General features: G+C 37.1%; 1 protein-coding gene across 6 annotated transcripts in view; it reads right to left on the bottom strand.

Moving 5' to 3' along the window:
* The window catches only part of LOC135108516 (uncharacterized), a 47412-nt gene that overhangs the window by 26832 nt on the left and 7090 nt on the right, over positions 1–13490 (bottom strand). Inside the window, exon 1 of one of the 6 annotated variants that reach the window (XM_064019613.1) lies at positions 476–2185. The exons of 4 other annotated variants lie outside the window; for them this stretch is intronic. In XM_064019613.1, coding sequence (XP_063875683.1) covers positions 476–510 — 35 coding nt within the window. In that variant the 5' untranslated portion in view covers positions 511–2185. Of the gene's footprint in view, positions 1–475; positions 2186–13490 lie in introns of those variants that run through there. One more of the 6 variants, XM_064019608.1, reaches the window with a different exon arrangement.

The raw sequence follows: 13490 nt of genomic DNA, 5'->3' as shown, positions 1-13490 counted from the left end.
GGTCGTCGACAGAAAGGCAGTCCGACCTGGGGACATTTATGGTCCCCTCCCCAGATGGGGACTCCGAGGCTGGTGTAGGAGTCGCCATGATGATTTTAATTTTTTTGAGTGAAGGGTGTGTGTGTTATTAGGTGTTTGTAGTTTTGTGAGGAGGAAGAGAGTTGTCTTTAGAGGGCAGGCTGTGACTGCCCCCTTGTGTTGTGAGACACAAAGGGAAACGCTCAGTGAGGTCACAGCTGGGTTTAATGATAAGTTCACAGCACCCCTTGAACAGTGCTTTAGACCTCACTGGGAGTAATTATCGTTTCGGCAGGTGTCTACTGCCTCCTCCTAGGGAGGAGGCCAGCGACAGGTGCCACACCTGTCGCTGGGACCCCAGTCACTCCTCTTTTTCCACGAAGTGTAAAAATATTCAATTCACAATATAGCATTATTACATTACAAAGCTGTGATTCAATAACGTTTGATCATGTACTTGAGTCTCTCCGTACAAAGGTAAACTCCATTCATCTCTTCCGCTCGACGGCGTCCATTCAAGGAGAGGTAAAACGGAGCACGGTTCTCACTACAGTAGCGCGAACGGAAACGGTGGTGACGTCATTGATGGACGATGTATGGAAACGGAATCCATAAAAACGTGTAAACCGAGACTTATTCACATAATTTTTGCCTTGGCTTTTGCCAGTTTTTTTATTTATTTATCTATCTATTTATTTATTTATTTCTAGACCTTATTTATTATTTTTGTTTTTTTCAATGTCTCTGTTTTTTTTTATGCATATTTTTCTTTTTTTTGTTTTAAAGCAGTAAATAGTCCTACGGTTTCTTACAAAGTGATTATTTACCAAGCTTTTCCAGTGTCCTTTAGTATTATTTTATTTGCTTATTTTTCTTGGCAGTAAGTACTCCTGCGGCCTGTTCAGAGATTTTTGTTTCGGCTTCTTCAGCTTGTTTTTCTTGATCGTTTATTTTCATACAGCTTGCGACAGTGAGGTTTGTGTTGCCTTCTTTACTTTTTTTTTTTTTTTTTCCAGTGAATACTTACTTACACAGTGGTTTTTGTCTCAGGTTCTTCAATATATTTATTCTACCCTTTATTTATTTTTTTCTTTACTTTTTTCTAACCAGTAAATACTCCTACAGTTTGTGCACACAGTGCATTGTGTCTCGCCTTCTCCATTTTTTTTTTTTTTTTTAGATTTTTATTTATTTATTTATTTATTTTCGCCTTCTTCAATGTTTCTTTTTTCTATTTATTTTTTTCTAGACAGTAAATACTCCTACGGCTTGTTCACGCAGTGATTTTAGTCTCCATTTTTCCATTTTCTACATGTTTTATCCATATTTTTTTTTTTTTGTCATTTTTCAGTCTTTGTTTTTAAGGAATATATTTATTTATTTGTTTATTTCTTCGGGACAGTAACTATTCATAAAGCTTGTCATAATGATTTTTGTGTTGGTTTCGATACGGTTTTTTTTTTCTTTTTTTTTTCTATAAGGCAGTAAATACTCCTACGGCTTGTTCACACAGTGACTTTCGTCACAGCTTCTTTTCGTGGCTTTTTGTATTTACTTTTTTTTTTTTTTTTTTACTTTAAGGGCAATAAATTCTCATACGAATGCCCACACAGTGAATTTATTCTCAGCTTCTCCATTTTTATTTTTTAGACTTCAAAATTTATTCATTATTTTTTTGCCTTTGTTTATTCATTGTCTTTTTTTTTTTTTATGGTATATGATTTTTATATCCTTTTGAAGGGAATAAATACTCATACGGCTTGTCACAAAGTGATTTTAGACTGCTTTATTTTATTTTATTTATTTATTTGTTCTTTTACGTTTTTCTGTATTTATTTATTTTTTCAAGAGAGCAAATATTCCTAGAGTTTCTCCACACAGTCACTTTTGTCTCTGCTTCTCCACTTTTTTTAAGACTATTTATTAAATATAATTTCGTCTCAGCTACTTAAATGTCTTTTTATTTTGTGACTGGTTTTTTTTTGTGGCTTTAGTTGGCTTTTCGTTGGCTTTAGTTAATTTTTTTTTTTGGGGGGAGGGTGCAGTAAAAACTTCTACGGCTTGTTCAGTGATTTCTTCAGTGTTTTTATTTATTTATTTATTTTTTTTTTTTTTTCAAGACAGTAACTAATCACAGTAATTTTTGTCTAGGTTTCTAGTATGTAAATATATATATATATATATATATATATATATATATATATATATATATATATATATATATATATATATATATATATATATATATATATATATATATATATATATATATATATATATATATTTTTTTTTTTTTTTTTTTTTTTTGTTGTAAGTACTGCTAAAAAAGAATATATGTATATATATATATATATATATATATATATATATATATATATATATATATATATATATATATATATATATATATATATATATATATATATATATATATATATATATATATATATATATATATATATATATATATATATATATATATATATATATATATATATATATATATATATATATATATATATATATATATATATATATATGTTACGGCCATTTTGGAAAATTGGTCGTTTTACAAAATTGCCGGTCATTATGCAAAAAGACCAAATTCGTGGTCACATTGCAAAATGACCTAAATTTCTCAACATTTTGCAAAACGACCAAGATTTTGGTCAGTTTACAAAATAAACAGTATTTTTGTTGGTCCGTTTACAAAATCTCCATACAGTAAGCAGCCAGATGGAAAAAAAAGCGAGGGAATGATAAAACGTTACAGTTGCAGTACATAACCAATGAGTATGCTTAACTGTCCTTATTTTAGGTTCAGCTAATCATCTCACACACACACACACACACACACACACACACACACACACACACACACACACACACACACACACACACAAAGTTCGAACCACTTCTTTTTGAACACACACACACACACACACACACACACACACACACACACACACACACACATTTATCGCACAGCTGGATTTCCCCCTGAACTCATATGAGTATGTCACCCTTGTTAATCTTCGTTCAATCTCTGCTGGCCTCGCTGCCACTCTCTCCTGTAAATTATCTCTTATGATATTGGTTCATTTACTGGTTTGTCATTCACTCTTGTATGTGTAGGCGCCGTCATCGCAGGGCAGGTAAGATAGATTAGTTAGCTTGTGTAGAAAATAGAAATGATAAGTGATGAAATTAATGGAAAAGCATGTGACAAAGGGATGACTAAAGGATAGGCGGGAAAGGGAGATATTGGTTCATTTACTGGTTTGTCATTCACTTTTGCAAATTACTGGTTCATTGCTGGTCGATCATTCACTTAATATCCTCCCCCCTCTTCCCCCCCCTCTCTCTCCACAATAGTAATGGGAGCTGACTGTTGATACTGTGGTCAGTCAGGCACTGCTGAAAGCCGGGAGAAGACGACCAACGTAGTGTTACTCCCAGTACTTTGTGTGTATTTTATTATACTCTGGAAATCTGTACAATGGAAAATAGAAAAACTGATTTTTATTCAAAGCTGATAGCGGCTGAGGAGAAGAAGGCATCAAATACTTCGAGTTTGTTGTACAGAAATGAATGCGAACAAATTATGAATCGCTTGGATGAACTTAAACGTGTTAACATTAAAAAGACTCAGAAAGACTATCGTTTGTTACGAAAGTATGAAATCCTTGAAGTCACAGTTGAAGGTATCACCGTTAAGAAATTGCAGAAAAAGGGAACTAATCTTAGATTCGTATGCGCTGAAGATGTGTTCGATGTGATCGATGCTATTCATCGTGCACGTGGGCATGGAGGTAGAACTATTGTCTTTAGGGAAACAAGTGAAAAATATGCCAATGTTTCAAGATCCCAAATTGTGTTGTATTTACAGTTCTGTGAGGTCACAGACACAGAGGAGGAAGAGACAGGTGTTGAAAAGCAAGAAGAAGCATCTGCTGTCATTAACTGCATCTCCTGTGGCAAAAGATATTTTGGTTTAAATGTGTGCAATGTGTGTGTGAGAACCCATGTCACTCTAATACTCCGTGTTCTATGAGGAATAACGATGCTGATGAGTCTGTGCTTTGTTCCATCTGCAGTCGGAGTCAGAGTATTCATACTGAACAAATGAAGTCCAACATAGAACAACAGAAACAAGCCCAAAAAATGATCGATAATTCTGTGAAGAGATTTCAACCAGCCAAGGTAGGGGAAACTGTGATGGTTCCTGTTCCATTAGTTGACCGCGGACGTGCAGAGTTTCCTAATGTGAAGGCAGTTGTTTTTCAGGCATTGGACAATGGCACATATAAGCTTGGTACAAAACACGGCCTGCTTAAACAAGTGTACACTCGCAACCAATTTACTCCATGTCTAGAAAAATTCCTTTCACTTGATGATGTTGTACAGGAGCGGGAAGTAAGTCTGCGGGAAGTAGCAATTGCAGAATCAATGGGACAAGGTCAGGGATTCGCTAAATGCTCTTGCACTAAGTCATGTATGACCAGACGCTGCAAGTGTTTAAAAAACTCTGTATTATGCAACAGCAGATGCAAATGCAGTGCCTCTTGCTCCAACAAGGTCGACACACAATAAAATTAGTTATGTTCACTACGTTTTATCATTCCCTCGCTTTTTTTTTCATCTGCCTGCTTGCTGTATGGACATTTTGTAAACTGACCAACGATAATTTTGTAAACTGACCAAAATCTTGGTCGTTTTGCAAACTGACCAACGATAATTTTGTAAACTGACCAAAATCTTGGTCGTTTTGCAAAATGTTGAGAAATTTAGGTCATTTTGCAATGTGACCACGAATTTGGTCTTTTTGCATAATGACCGGCAATTTTGTAAAACGACCAATTTTCCAAAATGGCCGTAACATATATATATATATATATATATATATATATATATATATATATATATATATATATATATATATATATATATATATATATATATATATATATATATATATATATATATATACATTCTTTTTTTTAGCAGTAAATACTCATACATCCTGTTCACACGGTAATTTTTGTCTCAGCTTTTTCAACTTCTTTTTTTAAGGCTTTTTGCATTCATCTTTATTTTACTTTCAAGTCATTAAATACTCATATCACTTGGTAACAGAATAAATTTCTTCACAGCTTTTAATTTTATTTTCTGTGCTTTTTAAAAATCTATTTGCTATTATTTGTCTTCACTTTTTTTAAGGCATACGTTTTTTTTTTATTCCTTCTTTCAAGGCAGTAACACAGGGATTTTTGTCGCAGGTTTTCAGTGTAATTTTTTTTTTCTGTGCTTTACTTTTTTTTTTTTTTTATTTATAGACACTAAATTCTACAGTTTGTGCAGACAGTGTTTTTGTTTTTTTTTTTGTCTCGGATTCTTCATTTTTTTTCTTTTAGATTTTTTTTATTTAATGTTTTTGTCTCAGCTACTTTTGTCTTTTTTCTAGCCTTTGGTTATTTTATTTTATTTTTTTCCTGGGCAGTAAATACTCCTACGTCTCTTTCATACAATGATTTTTGTCTGCTTTTTCAGCGTTTTTTTTTTTTTAAAACCTTTTATTTATTCATTCAATTTGTGTCAGTTTTATCACTATATTCATTTTAATGCCTATTTTTTTATTTTCCTTATTTTTCAAGACAGTAACTACTCCTCCGCCTTGTCACAGTGATTTTTGTGTCAGGTTCTTTAATATATTTTTTTCTACGCTTTATATTTTTATCTATTTTTATTTTTCTATGCAGTAAATACTCCCATTCCTTATGCACACAGTGCTGTTTGTCTGGGCTTCCCCACTTTTTTTTTCTTCACTTTCTGTTTATTATATTTTTGTCTCAGCTATGTCGTATTTTTCATGGCTTTAATTGTTTCTTTATTTTATTATTTATTATGTTTTAGGCAGTAAATAGTCCTACGTCTTGTTCACACAATGATTTTTGTTTCGCTTTCTCCATTATTTTTTTCAGGCTTTTTCAAAACAGTATTTACTCATATGGCTTGTCACAGTTATTTTTGTATAAGCTTCATTACTCCTTTACTGTCTTTCTTTTTTTTTTTAAGCACCAAATACTCCTATAACTTGATGACACATTGAATTGTCTCTCAGCTTCTTCAATGTCTTTATTTTATTTTATTTTTTATTGTTTTTCTTTTTTACTTTCAGTGCAGTAAATACTCATCGACTTGCCCACATTGTGAATTTGTTCTCGGCTTCTTTTTACTTTTCTATGCAGTAAAGACTCTTACGCGTTGTCACAGTGATTTTTGAGCTTCATCACTGTCTTCCACATCCATTGCCAGATCCTTTTTCTTATCCTACGACAGGATCTCCTTGTGCTCGACACCTGAAGGCTCCTTCACCTGCATCTCAATTGGTCCTATAATGCTGTCTCGCGATGTGGCTGCTCCAAGCCTGGTATCATTGCCTCTGCTGGGGCCTCTGCTCATGCCCCTCCCTATGCGCCCCTATTCGTGCCTCTGCCTAGCCCATCGCTGAGACCTGGCCGTGCCTGCCACACGATCCTTCCACCCCTCCATGCTTGCTTCTCTGATTTTGTTTGACGTAAGACCACGCTCTGTACCCTTACTGATCTCGATACTGAATGCCCTCTGGTAATGATCCTGCTGACCGTGATGGTGACGTGTCTCCTCAGGTTTCTGGTTACACCACTCCCAGTACTCAATAGAGCTGTGGTAATATCCCTGGTGAATCGTGCGGTGACGTTGTTGTTGAGTCCTGTGGTGATGCACTTCTCCATATCCCTGGTGATGACTGTGGTGACTGTTTTTTGACCCTTTGTGCCTTGGGTTTTTGGTTGTTTTGTTGAAGCGTTAGCCGAGACACCGCGTGATGCTTCTGCTGAGCAACGAATTGAGAACTCCCTTGATACTTGTGATGACGCCTTTCCGAGGTAGCACGGGACCTTGGTGCTGCGGTGCGCACTGACGGCTGTGTTGAAGAAGGTCGTGTGGGAGACATCGCGAGCGAGTGCCATACCCAAGCACCAACTGGCCCAGCAAGGAGCACGGCGGAGCAGGCGCCAGCAGCAGGCACGCGTGCTGGAAGGCCCTTCGCGCCTCCCAAACACGGAAAGACGATTGCCCAGGACATTGCCGGGTGTCAGCGGGTCTTGGGTACACAGATCTGCCCGAAGACGGCCGCCAGGCATGACGGAGGGCATATCTTCTTTCCGTAGGTAGCTGCCGCCCTCCAGCACGCTGATGCCCGTCGTAGCGTTTGAAAATTGGTGTCCATTAAAATAAAAGAACCCCAAAAGCACCGAAGCAGGGTTTTCTCGTTCTTCAGGCGGGACCTGCAGCTGCAGGAGGCTGGTGACCATGAGTGTGATGGCATAAGAAGAGACACCTCCTTGGCCAAGGTTTAATTGTTTAAGATAATATCTCACGAACAAAACCACGGGCATCAGAGTGTTAAACTGCTTTTTGAAACCTGCTACCAGCACCGCGGCACGTACAGCCGCCTTGCCTCTGAGGGACACGTCCACCTCCATTCCGGTTTGCTGATGAAGAAATTTAACTAGATGGACACTGGCCTTCTGAAGATGTTGAGTGAGGCAGGCAGTGCCACGCCCTGGTGCAGGAGGGTGTCCCTCAGGACCAAAAGCGGTGGCGGTGAGGATGGCCACTATCACACCAGCGTGAGGTCGACATCGCTGTCCAGCAAGTACAAGCCGTTAGCCAGGCTGCCCGTGACATGATCTTGTGCCACTGGCCATAGCGCTCCAACTGCGTCGGGACTCCGCCTCCGTTCCTCCCGCCTAACTATGGAAGTGCAGGACTTCTTGGCAAAGATCCTGCAGGGATCAGTTGTAGGAGGGCGGTGGCCACTGCCATGGTGGAGGCGGGTAGGTCGCAGCAGGCTGTGACTACTACAGAGTGCTGGTGTGGCTGGTGTGTCAGGTGGTGATCTATGAAGGCGACTGGGGACCTGTTCACATCTTCCTTGATTTGTTCTTCCATCTCAGTAATCGCTGCTTTATATTGTTCCTCGGCGGCAGACTCCCTTCGAGAGTTTCGCCAGCAGGGAAACAAGAGTCGCCCCGCTCATTCTTGTTCTTTACTTCTACAGTTTCTTCCTGGAAATTGTGTTGAGCCTCTAGACTTTCCTTTTCCCGCGTTTGTTCCAGAATTGTACGCACCACGTCAAACACTTCCACTATCGCAACTTACCCTTCCTCGTCAAGGTCTTGTTTTTCTTCGTTTTTTTTTTTACCCAACTTCTGTTCATTCTCTATTTCCATGTCCTCCTCTTTTTCCATCATTGTCACTTTCTCTTCTTCGCTAGCGTGCTGTTCCTCCTCACCCTTCTGTTCCAGCGTCCTCTCCAGTAGGGTCGTCCTGGCCTCTTCGTCTTTCATTACATTCCTTTCTTCTTCCTCGTCGTTGTGGTCAGCCATCAGAATCGTCTGACTGCCTGCCTACTTTGGCTTTGTCGATAGCACTTCATGCTCTTCCACTGCCTACGCCTCCTCTTCCTATTGTTCCAGAATCAGTTCCGGCACTACTGGCACCGCCTCCTCGTCCTCCACCAAAGTCACTCTCTCTTCTCCATCTCTGTGGTGTTCTGCACCCCCTCGTTCCACACCAGTGACTGATCCCTTTCCAATAATAGTAAGCAATCTTACATTGACGATGGTTTGTACCTCTTCAGGTACTGGAGCTCCACATGCGGACTCTTTAACAGTGCAAATATTTTGGTCATTAGAGTGATTAACATTATTTTGAGACTTTTTTCCTTCCTACGGCGGCCTCGAGTTCTTTTTGTTTTCTGAGTTTGTTCTTCGTGTATCGAGGACTTCTCTTCTGTGGACAGCTCCCTTTTCATCTTGCCCGTCTGTTCCTTAATTGAGGGCAGAGCGTCAGACTCTTTCCCATTCTTGACAATGTCATGTTTTTCTTCGTCACTCTCCCAGCGTCTGCTCATTCTTTGTTTTCCATGTCTTCTTCCATCATCGTCACTTTCTCTTCCTCGCCACTGTGTTCCTCCTCATGCTCCTGTTCCAGTGTCCGCTCGGGGAGGGTCGTCTTGGCCTCCTCTTCTTCCATCATATTCGTTTCCTTTTCCCATTATTTTGAGACCTGTTTTTCTTCCTTCGATGGCGCCGAGTTTCTTTTACCTTCTGAGTTTGTTCCTCGCTTGTTATGGACTTCTCTTTCCTGGAGTGGTTCTTTTGTATATTGCCTGTCTGTTTACCTTCATTCTGAGTGACAGTGATGCATTCTGCTTCCAGTTCATCGTTTAAGTGATTCAGGTTGCTAGTCTTCTGTTTCTCCTTAACAGCCTCATTCCATTAATTGCATTTCGTTTTCATATGTTATTGAGGGGCTTGTTCTTCAGTTCCTTATTTACAGACTCATTCTTTTTCCCACTACCCGCAAATTTCTTTTTCCACACCACGCCTACGATAATTGGAGAGATGAAGCCAGTGAATGGTGGCGTGGTCATACTTGTGTTTGGATCTTCAACAAGGAACTTAGAAGAATTTAGAAGAGCTTAGAAGACAGAAATATACAATAAGAAAAAATAAACAGACAGAGACTACATGAAGATCGCGACATATGGAGAAGTCTGATAACAAGACCGACGACTGACATGATCTCATCTGTTTGGCGTCTGATGAGGAAAGGTGGTGAGAAAGATAAGAGAGAAGAGTCTAAAGATTATACAAGATAACACAGACGAGTCATGATTTTTACACAGAGTAATCTTGAAACAACATTTGAGAAGAGAATAAAAAAGAATAAATAAATAAACAGGACTGTGAAGTATAAATCTGAACAAACAAGGAAAACCCTAAGCGGTTTTTTCCTTTTTTCAGTTACACTAGAAAAAAGGAAAACTGTAAGAGATAACATTTGTTTTTTAGATAACGATAATACATTGCTAAGCGACAATCAAGGGACGGCCTTCATTCTTAACTTATCATTCACTTAAGTTTAAAAAAATAATAGTCCCATGGCCCCCCACCAAAGAAATAAATAAATAAAAATAAATAAATAAATAAATAAATAAATAAAATAAAGTAAAATAAAATAAAAATAAATAAAAATAAAATAAATATAAATAAATAAAATAAAAAATATATAAGTAAATAAGAAAACAAATAAAAAGAGAAAAAAATTCAAGGGCCTTAAGAAATGTTCACCATAATCAAAATGTAATCAAGTAGAAAAAAATATTTAATATAAAAAAGAACCTTATAAATTTATTGGTCATTTTGACATACCACCGAGTGTGTTGAGAGAACGTTACATTCAATTAGAAAATGCTGAGCCTGTCACCGTCCTCGTATTGAACTCCTACGCAGTGTCCAAGTTTGAGATTAGAAGATACAGCAGTTTGAAAATTTTCCCCGTTTTACTTTCGTGAAAGTGAGAGTTATTTTTCTGCTCTGAATGGCCACTTTGACGCAAAATAATAATAATGATAATAATAATAATAATAATAATAATAATAATAATAATGATAATAATAATAATAATAATAATAATAATAATGACAATAATAATAATAACAATTAATCAAAGAACTGAACAGAATCCAGAACACGAGACGAAATAAAACTGGATGATTCACTTTCCTGTAATGTTTGCTAATGTTGCGCACGTAGACGCAACATCCAGCTCGGTATGTTTGGACCGCCTCTATACGTACTAATGAATTTGAAATCCTTTGTCAGCTTGAACTCTGGCGGGGCCGCATAGTGACGATGATCAGGGACAAAGTGCTATGGTACCGTAGTGAAGGAGATAAGGGATATTCCGTAGTTAGATAGATGATGGTGGTGATCATGGAAATGGGTGCTGTGATAATGAACGAGATAAGAGATTCACTGAAGCAAACATGGCTAATAAAAATTATCCAATGTTTTTTTTTATTAGTAATAATTAAAGTAGCTGTAACATACATTTGTAGCTACACATCATATTGCAAACTAACACAGAAACATTCTATCAAAATAACGCTGTATGAGTATTTGTTTTTGTTTTTTTCTTTTTTTTTTTTCAAAACAGCAAATACTCATACAAGTTATTCACACTCTGTCTTATGACTCTTCTTCTCCACTGCGTTTTTTTTTTAATTTTATTTATTCATTTTTTATGTATTTTATTTATCTTCTTCAAGACAGTGAATACTATCTAATACTCCAATCAAACTCTGCCTGAAACGTAAAAAAATGCAAAAGAAATGGTTTCACTTGCATGTTATTAAGATACACCTTCCAATACCAGAAAAAAATAATAATAATTACACCAAACTATATGATGTGGAAATGCCTAAAAAATGCATTTTTAATTCAGCCATTAAAGGATAACACCTTTATAGCTGTAACTTCCTTATTACCATCAAAATCAGGTCATTCAAGTTCTTAACCCATGTTTTCAAGATCAATGAACATTTTTAGGCCATTAGAGTTGTTTGTAGACCACTCCTTATATGGTAAATATGTAAATTAGGACATGTGATTGTGTTGAAAAGAATTTTCTTCATAGATCTGTATCAATAACTGCATATTACTCATCCAAATCAGTCATCTAAAATCCTAGCCGATGTTTTGAAGGTGAAGAAACAATATATCCCAACAAGATCCATTAAAGAATATTTTGTATATGGGAAATATGCAAATTAGGACAATTAAAATTGTGTTAATTAAGATATTGTTCATAGATTTTAAACAATTATCTTACTTTTAACTTATTCAACTCACTTCATGTAAGTTCCTAATGCTTTTCCTTTTTTTTTTTCTATTTTTTTTTTTTTTTTTTGAGAGATATTTATTCTCTTGATTTATTTATGTTTTTTTTCAAGTCAGTAAATACTCATACGGCTTATTTAGAAACTGACTTTTGATTCTGTTTCTCCACTTTTTTTTTTTTTAATCAAACTGAAATAAAGGAAGGAAACATGAAGAAACAAAATTAAAGGCTAGTTCACTAGGTTGGTCAGAGAAGGGAAAGAAAAGCCAAAGCTGGTGATGAAGTCTCCAAGAGTGGAGATCTTTGCAAAAGGGAAGTCAGAATGTACTCCACTTTGGAATTTGAATAGTCAAAAATTATTTTATAATCGGAGGAGTTAGGTGAGAGGTATACAGCATAGATAAATTTAGTTTGAAAGTGACTTTGTAGTTTAAGCCAGATGTTAGAAAATTCGAGGATTCAATAGCGTAGACACAGGTTAGGTCGCTGCGCACATAGACGCAGCATCCAGCTTTTAAAATGAAAATGAGGATGGAAAAAGTAGGAGGGAACAGGGAAGGCGCTACTCTCAGTTGCCTCAGACACCTATGTTTCGGTGAGGAAAAGAAGATGAGGCTTAGTACAGGAGAGATTGAGTTCCACAGATCGAAATTTAGATCTATGGCCGTGAATGTTACAGATTTAATGAAGAAAAGTTGAGGGGATGTCAAGACACTATAAGGGTCGATACCAGAAGAAGAGCAGTCCGACCTGGGGACACTTCAGGTTCCCTCTCCAGACGGGGACTCCGAGGCCATATTATATTTTGAGTTTTGAGGGAAGGGTGTGCGTGTATTAGGTGCATGTAGAGTTGTGTGAAGGAAGAGGGTTGGCTTTGGAGGGAAGGCTGTGACTGCCCTCTCCTCCTTGTGTTGTGACACACAAAGGGAAACATTCAGTAACTGGTCACAGGTAAATCCGCGTCACCCTTTGATCCAGGGTTTGACACTTCATTGGGAGAATTACCGTTCCGGCAGGTGTTTACTACCTCCTCCTCTGACCCTAAGGTTGCCTGTTGCCACCTGCCATTCACGTGGCGCAGTTAGCAAACTCCCCACTGTGTGTGTGTGTGTGTGTGTGTGTCTGTGTGTGTGTGTGTGTGTGTGTGTGTGTGTGTGTGTGTGTGTGTGTGTGTGTGTGTGTGTAACACACTAAGTATATAGGGCATGAGATAACGAGATGACTGAAAAATGTTCTTCACCTACTCTTTCCTTCACTTGATGTATACTTCTCTCTGCTATCACTTGTATACTCTCTCTCTCTCTCTCTCTCTCTCTCTCTCTCTCTCTCTCTCTCTCTCTCTCTCTCTCTCTCTCTCTCTCTCTCTCTCTCTCTCTCTCTTTATATATATATATATATATATATATATATATACGAGTATATATATATATATATATATATATATATATATATATATATATATATATATATATATATATATATATATATATATATATATATATATATATATATATATATATATATATATATATATATATATATATATATATCATTTCCACACAGTCCACATTACTTTAAATTATGAAATACAATCTGAATGTTCATTGTCACGTCTCGATGAGAAACTGCGTGAGACCGACTAACAAACAGCCGATTTCCTGCTTCCCTCACTCCTTCCCCCTCCCAACCCGGGCAGGTACGGTGCCACGCAGCCTTTTATTTCATTTGTCTTTTATTAC

This window comes from Scylla paramamosain, chromosome 17 (genome assembly GCF_035594125.1).
Source record: "Scylla paramamosain isolate STU-SP2022 chromosome 17, ASM3559412v1, whole genome shotgun sequence".
NCBI classification, from domain to species: Eukaryota; Metazoa; Arthropoda; class Malacostraca; order Decapoda; family Portunidae; genus Scylla; species Scylla paramamosain.
This window is presented reverse-complemented; position numbering and strand designations above follow the sequence as displayed.